At 40.4% G+C, this 20,670-nt stretch overlaps 1 protein-coding gene across 1 annotated transcript in view; it reads right to left on the bottom strand.

The window, feature by feature from the left end:
* Positions 1–20,670, bottom strand: part of macrod2 (mono-ADP ribosylhydrolase 2) — a 351,161-nt gene that overhangs the window by 184,277 nt on the left and 146,214 nt on the right. Inside the window, exon 5 of the mRNA XM_068741582.1 lies at positions 19,860–19,976. Coding sequence (XP_068597683.1) covers positions 19,860–19,976 — 117 coding nt within the window. The remainder of the gene's footprint in view (positions 1–19,859; positions 19,977–20,670) is intronic.

Raw genomic sequence — 20,670 nt, 5'->3', positions numbered from 1 at the left:
CAACACGATCAGCGGAACAAGCGGACAGACTAACGTAGCAGAAGAATCACCAACTCACCAACCAAATGCTTCTGGCCAAAGAAAAAAAAGCAACCCTAAAGTAGATTTAAAAAACAAAAGAACCCTTCTTAAAAACAACAACCCCAAAACAACGATGACGCACAAGCCGAGTCAGAGATGGAAACTAAACATCTTGAACTCCTGATGTCAAGTACAATACAATGATTGAAGTTGTTTGATGTGTGGGTGGCCCCTCCATCTCTCTTGGGGCAAATAATCCATACTGATCTCCAAGGGGCTGAGGTCAATTTCACACTCATGCCTGCTCTAATGTGCGTGCAAACATACAACAAGGCATGTGTGCACAGAGATGAAACTCATCGCAGGCCTCCTCGACCCGTTTGAGTCGAAACAGGTGGGTTAAGGGTTAGAATCTCATCTTTCACAGAGACCGCATCAATAAGAGTAACGTCATCAATAAGAGAATACAACCAAATCAAAATGAGATAGAAGTTCTGGAGAAGTGCTTTGAGCAGCAACAATGTTATCTTCATACACCTGGTTTAATAAAGCAGGTAATATTGTCAGTGCTAAATACATGATAAGCTGAGGGCTGCCCCTTACAGCAATGCCTCCATGGTGTCCTCTGATCGATTCAATGGCCACATTGAATAAAAAAAAATGGTTTGCTTGGAATTATCACTTTTTTTTACTTCTTATTTTATTGGAACTCACACACACACATATATATAGACATATATTCATTTACAATTTATACCATTTACTTATAAATTGTGCATTCAATTACATTTAAAAATCACCAAGCGCATGACACCAGAAGAGTGGAACTACTGGCAACATGCATAACGTACTTTGTTTCTTTCATTTCATGTATAGGCGTCAACAGTTGAGCATTGCTGACTGTACAGACGCCAGTGTTGTCAGATCACATGCACTGTGCACATCTATTCTTTGTCCAATATTAGCATCTCTACTCAGACAAAAAGCAGCTAGCTCTGTGTGGCTGAGGTTGTTACAGGGCCCTGTCGCATTTCACATCAGTGGATTCATTGAAATGACATAGATGTTCAAAGAGCAGCCATCACCTAACATCAAAGTGTGCCATTGCTATGGGGCCATCTGTTTCATAACGTACTTCAAGACTGTTGCATATGCAACAGAATTATAAAGCTGCCTGAATCCAGCCACTCAGCTTTGAATATTTCACATGTTAATCAAAACTAGCACGACGGATTTTGTCAAATAAATAAGAAATTGAAACCAATAAATCGATTGTGAATGCAATAAAACACGTTCTGACTGGTATCTCTGGGGATCATGCTTCAAATGTGATAGTTAGTAGAGAAGAGCAGGTGTGTTACATAACAGAACAGAATAAGGTCTTTTTCATGACTACATTTTACCATGTCTCAGTGAAGAAGGGGTTCTTAGTCAATGTTTCTCCCACCACTGGTTTTTCTGTCTGTTAACAGATTAACTCAGTAAGTGCCCGAATGGATTTTAATGAGGTTTTCGTAGCTTGAGCAAACCCACGGATAAATCCATTAGATTTGGTGCTGATCTGGATCATTGTCTGGATCCAAAATGTTTACATTTGTGATGCTTTATTACTGTGAGATGACAAATAATAAACAGCAGTGATTAGTGAACTGTGTCAAATTGTAGCTGAAACTCCGCTGGTACAGTTTGATGTCAAATTTGGAGGATTTTAATAAGTTCTGAATCCAGATCCTGAAGATAATTGGCATTAATGAAATAACTATTAAACTCACAATGACACCAATGTGACAGATTATATTATGAGTGTAATTCCATTGCTTCTAGGTGCAATGACACAGTATGGAATCTTCATCTTTATTTGATTCCATAAATTGCCTTGCGCACTGTGACAGAAATATCTGATGTAGAAAAACGCACAGAGACGAGTTGTCATTTTGCTCCTCTTCCTCATGGAAACATTGTTGATCGTAACTTTCGTTCAGTGTCTCACACTAAATCCAAGCAGCCATGCACAATGAGCAGTCTGGAAGCAGTCAAAAGCTCCATGACTTTCTTCAAAAATATGCAGCTGACAATAGATTTAGCTCTTTTCATTTAATCTCTCACTCATCCCACAAACCACAATCTGAAGCACAGACCTTGATCTCAACAACTGCTGCTTTAGGCATTTCTAATGTGTGTGGTTTTTTGAAAATATATAATCCTTTCATATTAAAAGAGTATTGAGATATAATGTCTGTATCTTGACTTCCATTACCTGTCCTCACTCTCCTTATCAGATTTCTTATGATAGGCAGGTTGGCGGTAAAGAAAATGAATTGGTTTTTTTAAACCTGTAAATTCAAAATTGCTGATTTTATCTTACAGGCTGATGCGGCGTTCATCCTGGACTTGAGACGAGTGACGGCGATCTGCTAAGAGCAGTCACAAACTGGGATGCAGCACTATATAGAGTTACTGAAACCAAAAAGCTTAATTATTGCAGTGCTTCTTAAAAACATGTTATACACTTGATCTTAAATGTAAAGTCTAAAATTTGAGCCTGTTTAATGTTTTTTATATGGATTTATGTGATGTATAATATGTATTCATTGTGCTGTCTATGTATTCAATGATTCAGATAATTCGGAATGTTTCTGGCTGTTTTTATTGACTTTTATTTTGTAGACTTAATGACTGCATATCATTTTGTGGAATCTCACTTTGCTGCATGTGGTCCTGTCTTGCTGTCCTAAAAATGCTAATATTCTGGTTACTTGCAGCCTGATAGATGATGAATTAGACATTATACTCTCTTGTAAAAGGACAGCAATGACCTCTGAGATAATAGGAACTCAGCTGTGGGTCAAGTGTTTATCTAAGTTCAAATTAACAGTTTGATTCCTCAAAGCAGGGTGAGAACAGTTCAAAATTCCTGCGTCTCAATCTGAATTAAGCAGGGAATTGTTAATGTGGCCCTGTAAAAGTCTGTGATTGGGTTAATTGCAGTCTTTGAAAGACAAACTGATCATTATTGGCTCATTTCCGAGGAGATTTTCTCAGTTTCGTTTCAAGGGCTTACATAAACATGAGCTTTTAGGTTCAGAAGATCTTCAAACCATTCATGTTATTTATTTCATTCAATGATGGCATTTAATTACAACTCTCATTCTCAAATTAATGTTATTAAAGATTTGCTCATGAATCGTCAAATTCAAAGTAAGACGTATATATTTATAGTGTGTATCTGGAGCGGGCTCACAAATTGTGCTCGGAAATAATTTTAATTTAAGGAAATTATGATGGTGAATACAAGAAATGAAGAAAGACATGGGGTCTGTTTGACTATTAGTTTGAACTGATTGGACATTTGGATGATGCTGATACACTGTTTCCATGAACAAACAATAAAGGTAAAATGTTGGTATTTTTGTTTTTCACAAATTTCAAATCATGATGAATAAAGGGAGAAGTCATTAAAAGATTGGTAACAAAAAACAAAAATGTGGAAATCTGCCATGACGACAAAACAGTCAACCCTCGTTTATCACGGGTGTTACCTTCCAGGACTCCCACAATAATCAATAAAATAATGAAAATAATAGAAATGTATACATTTATACATACCGGGGAATATTAATAACATATGTTAAGCGAGACAATTAGTGAATCCACGGAGTGAACCGCAATATAACGAGTGACGACTGGATTGAAATGTATATTTTGCCTGAGAAATGAAATTCATGAACTGCTGACACTAAACCCTGAAGTCGTCAACCTTGTTTCTGACAGAGCTTTATCTCTCCATCGCCGCCCTTCAGTCATACGACAGTTTGTTAGAATTTACATGTGTTGGTTTACGTGATGGACCGTAGGAGCCATGTGTCTGATGACGGCAGGAGGATTTGTGACGCCGTTGCAGCTGTTAAACAAACACCAGCACCAGGTGAGCACACGAGGACTTCAGAATGATGTGAAAAACAAAATAACCTCACAAATCAAGTTTAAGGCCTGTTGTAGAACTCTATATCTCCTCTGCAAATGTCTGCTAATTATTCGCCCTGCACAAAACAGAGCCCTATAAAAAGTCTGAAAAGTTACAATTTCAACATATTCAAGTCAAATGTTGAGCTAAGCACAGACTAAATATTTAACCAGCACAGATTGTGATTTTTTTCAATTAATTATAGAGATACAAATTAAAAATAACACAGAGAGATAGTAGTAATGCGGTGGCAGTGTCTCTGGTCTTTGGATCTCAGCTAACAGCACCATTACCCGTTCCCTGTTCATCCCCTGAGGCTCTGAGGGTTGGCCAGGCACACGGGGTGACAGAATCAGGAGAAAAAGGAGAAAAATAATTGGAAGGTCAGATTTGATAATGGCTACTCCAGTGGAAAACAAGATCTTAATTGGTATAAGGGCCAGTATTCAAGGCAAAATGTGAACGCATTCATGATCCTTTCAGTGTCGCACAGGCTTCGGTTTTCTCTCGCGGGCCAAAGCAGTCGTGGGTTCCATCCCCATCCAACATGTTGAGCCGTGACACAAGGATTCCTGGCTTTCTGCTGGACACAGGTTCAACTCTAATGAGCCACTGAGAACTCATTACCGCATGATGGAGGGAAATATTTTAGCCGTGAAGTAAAGTTGTGTTTCAAAATTGCAGGTGTCAAAGTAATTGTCAATATAATTTTCAAAAATGTTTTGGGTAAAATGGCACCTTCTGGAGCTAACTTTTCCTTCCTACTCTGTGTGTGTTGTTGCTTAAACTCATCAGGTTGCAGCATTGCAGCATGGATCCTCGGCTGGATTGAAAACACGAAACCCTCTCTCTGACTCTGAATCCAGCTAAAGCCCTAGCATCACCTGTGAGAGCTGGGAACTTGGCTTGGTGAGCTGTAGTGTGCGCTGCGAGGCACAATGAGTGTCACACTGCAGGATGAGTCTTTTCATCAAGGTTCCTTCTCACTCTGACCCTGCCATCTGGGGAAACAGACGATACTAATGAGGGATGGCTCCTTGTCTCCTGGCACCGAACATGCACACACTGCTCCTATTGTGCAACACTGTCCCCTGTTGCCCCCTGGAAGTCACAGCTACAGCTTTATTCTGTAAAAAGATACGCACAGTGACGGACAAAAATAGATATGTAAGGACGGAACAGTTTAGCAGAAAAACAATGCAGAAAATTACGAGGGGTGTTCCATTTCAAAACAAGTTTTAACATAGGAAATAATGATATGTAGTTTACCTCTTTTGTATTTTTCTGTAGTGAATAAAACCTAAACCTGACAGTAATGGTGGACGGGCGCTGGGGGATGCAGTGGGGTCTTTCTTTGCTTTGGATTGCTTCTGTAGGAGCTGGAAAAGAGCGACCTCTCTGAGACGTGAGGGTCAGACAAGGGTAATTAGTCTGCGGCGGCCCCTCAATTTTCTACCCTTGGATGTTAATGAAGTGATCCATAGGAAAGCAGCTGCTCATCACGCACCCCCCCAGCACCCCAACCTCAACAATCCACAGCTGACTCCCTTGTCTGAGTTCCCACCCCAACACTCTCTCGGAGGAAGATTGGTGTGCCAAGGTAGGAGTCTATGCAACCTCCTGAGCGCGTGACAGCTCCCGATCGATTGCCCTGAAGCAGGAGGCAAATGAGCAGAGGGGTGGGGGCATGCAGCTGTGCGTATGTCATCGTGCCAGGACAGAGTGACTTCAGCCTGGCTCTGCGTTCTACATCAACAGAAAATGTATTTTTCAACAGCAGTGCGCACAATGGTTTGAAGAGTGGCCGTCTTGTCTTCATATTTCAGGAATGACTACCCCGTCTGAGCCTTGCTATCATGAATAACTACTGACGTGAACCTTATTACAGTCTCCTCTGGAGGATCTGCGCCGAGACACACAGCATTTTTCTCATCATTTCATCCATGCACACACAGTAGATGTAACAGCTTTAACATCTGTGGAAATACCACTCGAATCCATTCTAAATCTCAGACATGTAGACCAGTAAAACTGTAATTCAAACTGGATTTAAATAAAAAATGTAATCAACAAATTTACCAAACGCTTGATCATTACGTTCCGCAAACCCAAGAACTTTGGCTTTCATCTGATCTCTTTTCAGGCTATCAAACTTGTTTTTGGACAATAACATGACACTCTACCTCTGTCCAAGCTGTGTGTGGTTTATTTCAGGCAAATAAGATATTTGACAAAATGGTACCACACCAAAACAACTGATTCATAATCATTTACACGTTATCTTAATGATCGATATAACTGGTCTTAGTAGGCTATGCTATTATACAGTGAAATATCATGCAATCTTTTACAACCAGAACTTTTGAACATTTCTTTGCATTCCTCATTTACTTTAGCCCTTTTGTGTCATGTCTGATAACGTGAACAGAAAATTCTATAATCTTAAATTAATCAGGTGTTAAATCCCATTTAAAAGCAATCACGATGGTGTTGGTCTGCTTGAGTGCTGATGCAGGCTCTATTAGCATTATTTCTTCCTTCATCTCAGTCTCGTCAGAGGCCTGGTGGAAAAACCTGCTACTGTGAACAATATGACGTTATTTTAATCATCTGCTGAGCTCCAATCTGTGAGTAAACAATCTACTAATGACACATTTTACAGATGTCATCATGTCCAGCCTTTCCAGAGGAACCTCCATTACAGCAGGGTGACGAAAATGTGACCCCCCCCCCCCCCCCTTCATCTTCAAACATCTTAATGAAGCGTCACGCTCTCTTGACTCCTTCCTGCTGATTGACTTGTACCTTTTCTCAGCTTCGGTGCAGCGATGCGATGAAGATGATGGTTCGGGCTCTAAAGTCAAATAGCTGATGAGAAAGTTAACCTCTGATGTCTGAACAAACAGCACTGTATATTGGTTCATGAGTAATTGAACATTATTGATTCCTGGGTCTTGGGGGGTGACAATAATGAGGTCACTAATCATGCAGCAGCAAATGTAAAGCTGTGAAGAAATCGTACCCCTCAATGACACACAAACACACACGGAGAATTTTCCACCTATGCCATGATAGCATCACTATGCCACAGTCTTTGGCACTTTGGCACTTGTTTTTTGCTCTCCTTATCTGCCTTGCTGTCAATACAGACAACCCTCAACTCCACTGGGGGGGGGGGGGCATGAGGCGGTATTGACATTCAGCTCAAACTCACAGCTCTGAGTGGAGTCCAGGGTGTTTCACATGAATTATGCATGCCTTGACGCCAGGAAGCTGAGCAACACCAGTGCCATCATAATTGAAACAATTGAAAAGACAATACCAGATGGGTCAATAATTAGACAGCAGGAGGGGGGAAAGTTGATCCGGACGCCCCCCCAACTCCACCCCCCTGCTTGTGCTTCCTACATGAGTACCATGCACGTGGAGGGGCCCTGAACCGACATGTCATTGGTATCCTCTAGTGCACAGAAATGTGCTGCACTGCACACTGTAATGTGGGCTCACGTGCGTCTGTGTGCTGCATTTTTCATTTTTGCTTTTTTTTTCAGAGAAGAAAATGCAAACCATAACTCATTCTCCAATGCTGTTGTAGCAGTGACTTATCACCAACTGCCTGGAATTCAGCATCTTTGAGGTTCGGCTTTTAAATAAGCTCCTATAGATCCTGGATGAGTAAACTTTGTGGATCAGCCAAAAACAGGAATCATCCCTGTATACTGTTTATCAAAACCTTGTCGCCTTGGAACAGTAACATTATTCGTCGCTGTCTCTTCGTCTGTGGAAAAGAGAGGCTGGCGACTGATCCTTCCCTCTGCCTCTGCACTTTCATAAATCCATACTGAGAGCTCCCAGAAGATCCATTACACTCACTGGTCTCCTGGCCAGAGGAACGAGTCAAGGTGATCGCCATAAAACTGCTTGCCACAAAGCCATTTCTCACCTTGCAATGCCTTTAAAACAACCTGGGAAAACAGAGGCAGTGTAATGGCAAGAGCAGCAGCACCTCAGGCCAGCATCTATTGTAGAAACCAAGCAAACATGTCCTTTGTTACGACAATCAATAGTCAGTTGAATTTGCTAGCAAAGCAAATTGTTTCGCGTAATTACATAACGAAGCAATTATGTTTAATTACATATAAATGCACTACTTTCCCCTCGATTGTTTCAAGAAGTTACAGAATATAATTTAAAAATCAGTCATTCCAGGACATAAAATGTTATGTATTTTAAACACTATTCAAGAAGATATAACATTGCACATTTATAATGCTAAGTCTTATATTAAATCCTCCTCATCATAATTGATTGGGTTCCCCTACAGTTCCGTGGTAAAGTGCAAAGACATAATCATGGAGGAGAATTACTTAATATGAAAGCAAAGCCGTTTCACAGACAGAAGTGTTTCACTATTCAGTTTTGTATGAACAATAGCAAAGGTCAGGGAAATAAAAAAGAAGCTAATTCACATTTCAAATTCAAGCAGCCTTGGTACATAAAATCTACTCACAGGTATACAACCCTTAATTTGCTGGGGACATATCGATTGAGACAGCACAGCAACGGAAACACCAAAGCACTATAATATTATCAAAGACCAGTTAAATTTGCCTTTTTATTGAGTCTCATTTCCGCATTTCTCAAAAAGGCTGCCTCTGAAAGCACACATGGGCTCCTGTGCATTGGCCTCCTTCCCATTAGGGTTTATAGAGAGCCGTGTGCACTTTTATGGCAAGGTTAATGGTTTTTAAGGACTGTAGTACAGATCTAAATCCACAGCATTAAACTCAAGAATGGCAACGTGGGATAATTACACAGGTCTGCAAAGTACATTTAAAAATGAATGTACAAAGTTGCTACCAAGCCCCCCGCCAATTCCTCATGTCTTCAGACAGTTTCTGGGTAAAAGCCAAGCTGCCAATGCTTACAATGCCAAAGGTATAATGAGTGAAAATAAGGGTAACAGTTTAGTGAAATAATGCTCAATGACTGGAGAGCAGCTATTTAGTATTAATGGGTAATTGGATGTCCCGTGCGCTACAGGAATCGGTTGGTCTGTTCTTAATTCAATTTTATCCTCAGTCTTGGATAAAAAATAGCCATCCGATTGACAGAAACAGGTTTGTGTCCCCCTAAACTGTGCACTTCTGTTCAGAAGGAATTAGAGGCAGTGTTTTTTTTTTTTTAATTACTCACAGTATCATGAAGATGTGCTGAGCATAACGACCTGTCTGCAGCAAGACCTCTGGAAGGTCTCTAAAACAGAACATTTATTTATCTGGATTAAGACACCTGGATAGAAAAGTGGATCTCTCAAACCTAACAAGAAAAACAGCTTTTTTATGGACGTAACATCACTCTGAATATGCCCTGCAACCACAACCGCACAGGTTGGAATGTCAATTTGTGGTGTAACAGCAAATCATGCTTCCTTACACAGCAGTCTTTAGTATGGATTGATTTAAGGTCAACTTGCTCAGGAGCTCCGACGAGGCTATACATAGTGGTAAAAATGGCAAATTGTTAATATTTCTTTCAGGTCAAAGTGCTCGCTCAGTTTTCTCGTGCCTTATTTGACATTATATGGAGCTGAATACAAACAGCACACTACAGTAAATAGATTCAATTATTGTGATCAGTTTGGAGGGATGTTTTTTGGCATGCTCCTTATCTCTTTTTTTATCACATGAGAACCAGGGGATTCGTGCATTCATTCAATGGATATTATGCTGATCAAGTTGTGCTTGCTCGCTTTAACAGTTGTTTCACAGTTATTTCTAAAGTTCTTTGCCCCAAGCCAGCATTTCTTTTTCCAGGCATATCTCCACCTAGTTTTCACTGAGTGATTCACTGGAGTGTCCAGTTCTCTGTATTTCCTGCGAAGACTCTAACCAGAACCTTAAATCTGCCCAAAGCGTCTCACTATATAGAGATAACTCATTGCAGTGATTCTCTTTGAACACCTGTGAGACATTGAAACAAACAAGGGAAATTATCTAGAAGTTTACTTTATCACACACCCAGGATGAGTACAGAACATCTATATCATTGCTTCTGATCTGTTAGGCTCTGTCCTGAATTATTCCTTCACTTTTCTTCCCCTACCTGACTGAAAAAAATAAATAAAAAATACATATTGTATAAACCATTTGTTTCGCTGCATCTTCTTATTTGTTGTGGGAATATGACCACAATTTAGGGAAAGTTTAATCTCAGGTAAAAATGAGTGAGTTTAATTTAATGTGGTACGACAAAGGTAAAATTATCACCATCATTTAGGTGAATCTAGAATGTGTCTTGTCATTGATATTATTCAACATTAAACGTTAGACAATAAGCCTTTGCATCCATGTTTGTCCAACCTGGCGATGAGCCCTTCATGACCAGCGCAGGACAGCATCAGATTGATATCAGAGCTGCTTCTATGTTCCACTTCAAGTCTGAAAGTCTGGCCTTGCTTGGTCCCCCTTTCATCTCCCACCCACAAGCCCCCTGCTGATGCATCACTGTCACTCCGGGAGGGGCTCAAGCGTGCTTTGCTGACCCCCGTCTCTCAGCCACACATGCAGCAGCTGCCCCTGCACCCCATTACACCCCATTACTCCCATGGCCTCTCATCTCCTATTTTCCGACATTTTTGGGTGGGACAACCACACTTTCTTTCTGCTAGTGTTTACCCGATCAGTCAAGATGCTACCCCCCACCCTTTCTAGTTTCCTGGTGATGAATGACCATTGGCCATCTCGGTGACAGCCAGGCAGCTGATGCCACATAATTACAGTATCGCCATTTAGGCAAAATTACCAAATTACTGCCATCCTCAAGCGGCCTGAGAGACTGACAGGCCAACAAAGGAAACCCAAATACCCAAAAGAGAGCAGGATGTAGAGGACTGCTTGGTGCTTGATACGCATGCAATGAAATTCTGTTTGTTCGCTGTGTTGAGAGACGCACATTTACAGCCAGTAAGAAGTCTGAAAGTGAGATGATTCGTCTGTTGAAGCAGGGGAACCTTTGCACTCATAAATAATGCCAGAAAACATCTGGCCACCCCTTGATGTCCAATTTTCATTTTCCTGCTTAATTTATTCAGTCATTAATTCAGCTCCACATTTTGAAGAACATAATCAGAAGCAGCTAAAAGTCCACCCTGGAAGAAAGATGTGACCACAGTCTTTCATGCATCAAAGGGTTGTCACCTTTGAATAAGCTTCAGTAGCTTTAATTTCCTTGGCTTCATTGTTTTTTTGTTCTCTAATTTGATTCGAAATTGTAATTATAAAGGTGAAATACTTTATCAAAATTACAGATTTGTTTTTTGACAATTTTTATGACTTAATACCAGACAAAAAAGCGACAACAATCAAACTGTCTGAGGAAGACTGAGGTAGACGGCGTCGGGTAAATGAAGTGTTGCTTGAAGTGATGAAGTGACATTTACGATGTGAGCGCTAACAGTGTGCAGTGGAGAAGACGTTGACCTCGCAGCGTGTCTGGTTGGGGTGGCCACCATGCATGATTGAGTTAAGATGCACTAACTTATATACGACGACAAAGGCTTTATTTCACTCTAACTGTGAATACAGAGTGAGGGGAAACACCTTGAAACAGTCGCTCTGCATTCATTTTTTTCCCCACTGTGTCGAGATAAAGCTCGGTTTATCCAGCCATTTGTCATTTTTATCATTTGTGAAAAGCAAGGCTATCAATGTTAATGATGTTTTGATGTTGAGATGAAAATTTCTGAAAACGTGTTGAAGGACTGGAGCTTGAATAAACACCTGAGATCCTGAGACCCTTTCAAAGCCAGAGGACAAAAGAAACGATCTGTGATGGAACAAGTGGATGGAAGATGGAATGAGGGGTTGTGGGGTTTTTATTTTTTTATTTTTTTGAAGCTCAATCAATGACCATCTTATCTGACTAATTTCCAACTCACTAACAACATATCTGCTGATAATACTGAAGGACACATACAATTACAAGTCTAAACCCGAGGCCAAACAGAGAGACATGCTGATCAAAAAACATCCAAAACCGATTCAATCCTTCCCTGTAAACAGGTCGCACCCAAATTAACAAATTGTGGTTGCCCATCGACCCTTTCAAGGTGTCGGAAAGGGGCATGCAATGTGGCTGAGATGGCTTCGATAAACAAGCTCAACAGAGTGATAATGTTCAAAGGGGTAATTTAATCAGAATGGGCTCTATGTCACTTACTTAATAGCGGATGCTTACTGTGATTTATCTGTGTTTGCTGAGTGGAAGGAGACGGAACAGACGGTCTCCCAGATTAAATAGGGCATGGAAAAGATTCCTCATGCTATCAGGAGGAAGAATTTATCACTGGCTGATGATTAGTATTATTAGCACAGGTGCAGTTACAGTAAACACCAGAGACTCCCATTATGCACTGAAAGGGAGCAGTAGATAAAGAGGGAGCTGAACTGAACTGGGCTGTTTCCCTAAGGTGTTACATGGTTCTGGAAGTTCCACCGAAGCCTGCGACTAAAAACAGCTTCTGAGGTTCCATTACTGAAACAAACGGCGCTAACACAACAGCGGAGGGTCTTTGGCTGCTTTTCCATCTGTATGAATTCCGTCACACTGAGCATTCACCATTAACTCAGGAAATAATTCATAAAAAACGAAATTCAGGAAAGGAATGGCAACGATGACTTATGCTGTTCTTTTTCCATTTAGTTCAAGAGTCATTAGCTTGACGAGTTAGAGTGTGCTGATGCATCAAGGACCATCGCTATGGAAATGTGAAGCTGCTTGATGATATTATGAAAATAAGTTGGGAAAATCTGATGCTGTAAATTCTCATGACTCGCATTCCTTCATAAATCACTGCCCCGCCAACCTTGAGAAAATATTTGGAGCAGCACTGAAGTGTAATCGTAACTTAGCTCAAAAGATTTCACACCACCTCCGCCGAGGTGAGGCTATATAATCACTGTCTGTCCGTCCGTCCGTCTGTTAGCAAGATAACTCAGAAAGTTCTCGACGGATCCTGATGAAATATTCAGGAAATGTTGGGAATGTTACCAGTGTTGTGAGATTTGTCTGTGTGTGGATGAGCGTGTGTGGGTCAGGAACAGATTATGACATTTTGGTGATGATCCAGAAGAGATCCTTCATTCTGGATCACTTTGACCTTTTTGTTAACATTGCAGTCAATGGAGCTTCAAAATTTGTTCCTCAATATCTCGGTTGATTATTGACTGATGCATATGTAATTTGACACAGTCATGTAGGGTGGGGACCTCTATGTCACCACAAATTTTATCTGGATCAGATCCAGAATGGACTCAGAAAAAATATTGCATTTTAACATTGAAAACCTGATTTATGGATTCAAAAATCAGTTAAAAATACACATCAACTCCGATTCACTTTTACTTTTCAAGGTTGGCGTATAAAGACACCAAAAACAATTTATACGATCTTTGACGATCCAGATGGTGTAAATCCTTGTGTGTAATTCCACCTATGACTAAAATCAAATTGTTTAATAATTATATTGAATCCCTTTCTATAGACATGCATCAAACATGACTAATAACCATGTTATAAATAATCTAGAAAAGGTTGAGCTGTATGATTTCCTTGTGTGCCAGTGTGCAAACAGCTTTGCACACACACACACACACACACACACACACACACACTCTCTTTGGTGCCCACATTTTCTCAGTTCCTTTCATTAAATTTGGGGTTTGGCTGCAAAACTAGTGCTAAATACATCACAAGGAACACTGACGATATAAACCGATACTATTTACTGCTTTTAGTACTGTTATTAAAGTTTAATACTTTCCCAAGGTGATCTGGGCTCCATTAACTTAGCTCACAATCACAGTTTAATCTACCCCAGCCAAGAGCTCACCCAGAGCCAAGTTTAGACAAAGTAATCTTCTTCCGTTACTTTTTGATGAGCTAAATGCTGCTGCGTTTTGTGTTGAGACCAAAGACGCAGGTCTCACCGTGTTTCTGAATAGTTTACAATCATATAGTTAGAATTTCATGTAATTTATACGCAACCTTCATCAATTACAATAATATCCTTCATGTTCAGTCAGTAAGGTTTGCTAGTGCTTTGGTTTGACATGAAACACCTTGAGTAAAATAGCGGGAAAGTGAAGCTCTAATCCATAGCAGTGTTACTAGTCTAGTGACCAAAAATACACATAATATAATCTTAATGTTAATATTTTCAACTCCTCAAAATATTATTTTTAGTTGTTGTTAGAATTAAGGATATTACTCTAATAAATAAATGATGACTGTAAATAAATAGTGAATTAATGCATACATTATAATTTCACTAATTCAGCGAGTCTTATGCATGTGTTGATGCAGAATCTGACACATGCCATCAAAGGAAACACACTTGATAAAGATAGCTGTTGCAAGCAGCATGCACATTCAGTGGATTAAGGAGACCGCCAGGAGTCGACTCCTGGAGGTGTTGCTCTCCTGAAGCACTCGTGCAGATCTGGAGGCACAGATTCTGCTCTGTGCACTCAAAACTGTTAGCATTCGGTCTCCGACCAAAGTGTGGTTAAAGGTCTTCCAGGTGTCTCCATGCTGCGTGGATAACGTTTGTGTCTCGGAACAATCAGAATGTCCACGGTGGAGGCAACACTCCAAAGGCTGAAGTCTATAACCTTAAAACTGACAAGTAGGAGTGAGGAGCAGATCCCTGTGCATCCCAATGAGCACTTTTGTTTCCCCTCCGGAGGGACATGTCAGCAAAAAAAGCAGGCCAAGCTGCTCATGTGGTTAGTGAGAACAGACTGAATTTAGAAAAGTAAAATGAATATAGTATTCACAAAGTGCATGTTGTGAAAACCTTTCCATACATGTAAAGAAGAAGTGATGCTTCTTTTAATTTGTGTCTGATTGAAAGAAAAAAAAAGTAATTACCAAAGATGAAATTAGAAGCAGGTCACAGTTATGACAGACATGAATAAAACAAAAACTGGAGACACTTTCTTGTATCCAAATATGATTCATTATTAAAAGCACATACTTAAAAGCCAAAAAATAATGAGTACATGGAGAGAAGCAAAACAATAAACAGTGTAAACATTTTTTGAACTGTCAATTTGACATTACCCAAGAGAGGCAAACAAAACTGGGTAAGAGACTTCGGATGAAAATGGAAATTCAAAACAGCCAACATCTCTGAAGACGTTCCTGCGGGACATTAGCGTCCCCGGTGGCTTGATCGCCAAATACCTTCAGATTCTACTGTGACAGCTTCGGCTGAAACGGACCAGTGCAGCTTAACCTGCGAGGTCTTTGCTAAATGTAGTTAGTGCGGACCTGCATAATGACAATCAGATACATCATTCAGTCACTGCAGAGTAACCTTGGTGCTGTCACACCCATACTCAGACGAATAATGAATGTTGACATTTAAATGGGGAAAATAATTAACATAAAACTTTAAATTCTACTACTTTCACTCTACTTTCTTTGATGCAGTTAATTCTAATTATCATCATAATCATATATAATCATATATTATACAATTACAATTATGGTTTCCATATTTGCACTTGTTTCCAAATGCCTTAAATACAGACTTACACATTCTGAATAGTTAACGCTTTGCTGGGTTTAAGCAGTCGATTGGCTGATATGCAAAAAAAATGGTCCGAAAGTAAAGATTCAGAAGGGAGCTCCTTGATGTTTTTATTTTAAAAATAAACATAATTACAGTGCAGGGATAGGTCAAAACACCTGCCGGCCATAAGGAAGTGAGACTGTATTGTCCAGGTGGCTACAGATGAAAAATAAGCGTTATACATAAAGTCCAGCTACACTCATCAGCTATCTTTGTGGATCCACACGTAGGATTCTTTACTATGTGGTGTCATTTCCACTCAGTTTCCATGTAGTGTTGCAACACATCCTTCTTTATTCTTCTAAATATGCGATGAGTTACATCTGACATTAGATTATTATCTGGTCATTAATCTATGAACCAATGAGTACCTTGTATAACATGTCGCAAATGAGACAATTTTCTTGTCGTATTAATGTAACTGGCAATTATTATTTTTTCTTTCTTTCGGCTATGGTAGGGGAGTAATTACTGCCATTGATTAATAATCCTGGGCCAGTTCCATAATAATCAGTCCCACATGTGCTGGGCCATCTTAAAGGAAAGGCTCATTTGCCACTGGAAGTCACAGCCTAAACTGCTTAGTGGGATGTAAGGGAGAGCAATTTTCTTGTCTTGAGAAAAAAATAAATGTTGGGTAGGGTGAGTTAGTGCGGTCATTTTCCATTGCCTCATCTCATCAAATCACCAAACCTGGATAACTGTGATTTCACATCAAGTGCTCTGCTCCCAATGGGAAGTCAGTAGCTTTCCAGGACACAAAGGACACATTTTATTGCTCTACCAGAGTATTATATTTGGACCGCAATTTCTCCATTCCTTACATAAATAAGAAAATTGACCAACACAAGAACACAATTGTTGAATGAAATTGAATGCGCTGCAGGTGATATCTTCAAACGCTTGAAACCCCAAAATGCTCTGAGATCGGGAGGAACGGCTCATTTATGTGCATTTCTGGCAGTCACGGGGGTTCAACATGAAGCCAGGCCTAAACCCTGACGAATTTAATTAAAAGCAAAGTGATTTACAGTTTGTTCTGCACTATTCAGGATTTACACTTACTTATTTCCAATTATATGCAGCAGAGTGGATTCCAGCAATGGGTCCCTAAAGAAAAGCTCAATCCATTTGAGACATTATGCATTTGTAGTAAAATGTGAACACGAGCAAGACAATGCCCAAGTTGGAAATACTGTCTGCAGAGATGCATCAGCAGAAGCAACTTTGTATGCAGTGAAAGTCCATGTGTGTGCAGTACAGCAGACATGCACACATGCCATGTTTGATACATTTGAAAACAGAAAATTATTTTCATGTTTAAGATGGCAAAAATGTGTTTATGCAGTTACCGTAAGCTTGTATTTATGTAGCCACTTGAAGGGGGGACTATTTGGGGCAACAGCACTGGTACGTGTGTCGACTGCCTCACCAACTGAATAGAGACAATTTAGTATGAGAACGGGATTTAACAAATTTACAAGACTCGACATCATCCAGATTTATTTTTCAAACACCAGCACTGAAGTTGTCTATCAAAACAAGGACAGTTCTTAATGCGGCTCTCACATTGACCGTTCCTCTCTCCAAAATTATATTCTGTTTAAGAGAAACAACCGACTGCTCTAACATGACCCTCTTTCACGCACAGATTGTGCAACCCTGCCGCTACCACGTCCATTTTCTACAATGCTGTGTGGTTTAAAGCCGTGTTCCACGAGTAAAGGATGCGCGACTGTAGCCTTTGGGTTCTCTTCTCCTTCCGCTGCTCTGTGGGCATTCTCAGTGACTGCAGAGATGGGAACGTTCAGGAAAAGTTGAAGTTCCAAAAACTCAAACCAGAAACAGACATCAGATGGTCTCCAATTTCACAGAAACTCCAAACAGCCAAAACACAACTGCAATCAGGGCAACACAAAACACTTGTTAAATGACCTCTCTCTCCTGACACGCTCCCCCCTCCTGAGTTGTATCCAAACCCCTGCCCACAGTGACCTTTAACCCAGGAGCACGGGGTGAAGTCTCAAATATGAGGTGAGCAGTGCTTTGCAAAGAATGTATTGACCAAAAAAAAAAAAAAACCACACAAACAGAATTATCCTCCCTGTTCCATGATGATTGAGCTCCTCCTCTATTCGGAGGGTAAGGAGCTCCCAAACATTCTGCTATGTCCCCCATTTGCAAAACCATTTTTGTTTATTTTGTTTTTCTTCTTTGAGTTAGCTGCTAACAGCTTCAGGTCTCTTTCCGTCTGGGATACATCACAGCCACATCCTGCACTGTAAGCAGGCCTGCACTGAGTAGGTGAATGGGGCAACTACTGCTGCCTCCGTCATTCACCGTGATGATTCAGAATAATGGCATTAGCCTACTTGCTGTATTTAATCAGTGGATCATGCAATCATTGTAATTCATTTCATGTCCTTTTGGAATCATCATGGGCATTTAGCTTTAGCCACCGTGTCACATTAACATAAAACTCACTTTCAATTTACTGAATATTTACTGCCACTTTTTTTATTTATTTTTTGCTGCACCTACATATTGCACGTCAGATTTAATGGAAAATCAAAACTGTGAACATTGTGTACTGTCTTGTTTGTTTACTTCGTTCAGTGGTGTGGGGGTGGACAGGCTACTTCCTGAACCAAATATTGTTCTGTGCATGCAGTCATGGAGGCTTTAAAATGCGTGTGTAGGTGGAGCAAATAAGACAGACGGAAATTAATGGAAAAAGAACAAAATCAAAACAGTGGATCGACTTTGGGAATGAGCAAGATTCTTGTCAGAAGCTGAGCGCTCTCAAAGAAATGTCAAGCTGCTGTCAGCTGCACAGAGTGGATGAGAGAGAGACACCGTTGATGGTGACAGTGATTAGAGTTGAAAGATAAGAGAACTATACTGGCTGGAAGTAAAGATAGCTCCAATATGAAATACCTTCACATTCAAAAAAGAGCCAACTGTCCTCAGCAGAAAAATTCAATTAAATATAAATAAATAAAATATGCAATTTATTCCGAGTTATCAGCCAAGAGACGGCGTTTTGCCAAGAGATGATTACAATAACAGCACCCAGTGGCAGTGTGATTGCACCCAGGCGACACTGCGGGTTATTAAATTGTCATGGTGCACCCTCTTTTTGGCTGCATACACAATTGATCTTGCGGCCCACAAGCCTGACTCGAGTTTATCTGCTCCATTTGTTTGACATTTTTATGACATACTGTATTAACACAAGCTAATTACGTCTGGAGCTCAATGTCTTCTCTTTGCTGTCTTATAGAAATCCTTCAGGGTGCGGATAGTACTGCTGGGACATTGGGCTCCACTGAATTCCACAAAGGGACATTTCTTCCATCCCATCATCTTTTTCCTTTCATGTTTGCCATGAAAGTGACACGAATTATTGACAAGTATCCAAAGAAATCAACTTGGCCATTTGTAATAGTAACATGTTCCAGTCAGGCAACAGGCATACTGTACACTCACACACGACAAACCTTCAAAAGCTCGCTCATGAAAAATAACATCAATGAAGGAGATATAATCAATCAGTCCCTCTTCCGATCACTTATGGAATGGCAGTAAGAGTTATATGATTTGTTAACAGAACATATCAGGGATGAACGATCATTTACATTGAGAGAGTAACAGCTCCCTTTGTTGATGCCACACCAATATAGCCAACAAACAAGCACCGGTCATGTTAATTATACTCCAAAAACAACTCTACATTTACAACAAATGAGTTTTAAAACATAAATAAGTAATGTTCAAAATGGTTTTCTTTTAGCTAATAAAAGCCTGTGGCTAGTTTTATCATTGGTAATTAACGGCCTTAGTTAGAATGAGCTAGTCTGAATGAGTGCATACATACATACATGAGTGGGTATGAATGAATAGCATCATCACCCAGACTTCAATTATGGCTTCAGTTCAAAATAACTGCACAAACACACACACACAATAAACTCCTCTGGATAATCCAGCAACAATAAATTGTGCAATGACAGTGATTGCATCCCTTCGCCTTAGTGGTATTTTTATAAAAACAATACAAAGTAATGCCAGGTTGAACAATATATGACCCCACAATTGTTCATCACTTAATCTTAATGCTCACTAATCTTCAGGCGATGCAGGAATGGCAGCTCTTTTGATTAGACAATATTCCTGCAATGTCCCACCAGTGCATGCATTACAGAACCAACAAGCGTATCCATTAATGATACTCACATTTTGCAGGGAGATCGTAGCCGCAGGTGATCTTGGCCTTGCCGGTGTCACAGCCATTTAGTGAGTGGCACTCATCATACAGACAGGACCCCGCCGCTTTGTGTATGCAGCCATCGACTGAAACACAAGGACATACAAAACTGCAGCGACACCACTTGTCTCAAACCAGCAGGGCTAATGAGCAGCTTTTGTGCTTTATCAAGTGAAGACAAAACACATGCATGGAAATTACACCGAGCTAAACATTCAATTCATGGGTATGAATGTGGTTTCTGAGAGGAGATAATGTACACATTATCTCCTCTCAGGAGGGATATCGGGACTGCCATAGCGTGCTGTGCATGTTGCTGGTAAATATTGGCAAGCTTATGAATGAAATTCGCTGGGCCAGGATCTAATAACGCCTCTGCACACAGTGAAAATGAGACTGTTCTTCCTCTAATCCAGTGGTTCTCAAATGGTGGGGCGCGACCCCCTAGGGGGTCGCGGTGCAATGTCGGGGGGGCGCCTGTGACCGCGGAGAACATGCTTTTTTTGCCGTACTAGATTAAACTGTAATTGCACATCCACTCCAGTAGTTGGCAGTGGCGCCAACTACTGTGCAGGGAGTGCACGCAGGGAGTATTAGCTCTACGGTGTTTTTGCAGAAGAATAAAAGTTGTAAACAAACCCTCAATGAGACAGGACGGAGAAATATTTAAAGGAGAGGAAAAGAGGGACGGAGATGATAAAACAAAGGAAGGCCAGTCAGATCATTAACTGTATTTCCTGCCATGTGGTGGGAATCTGGAGTCCGCTGTATTCTCTGCGG

This window comes from Brachionichthys hirsutus, chromosome 7, assembly GCF_040956055.1.
Source record: "Brachionichthys hirsutus isolate HB-005 chromosome 7, CSIRO-AGI_Bhir_v1, whole genome shotgun sequence".
In the NCBI taxonomy this organism is placed as follows: Eukaryota; Metazoa; Chordata; class Actinopteri; order Lophiiformes; family Brachionichthyidae; genus Brachionichthys; species Brachionichthys hirsutus.
This window is presented reverse-complemented; position numbering and strand designations above follow the sequence as displayed.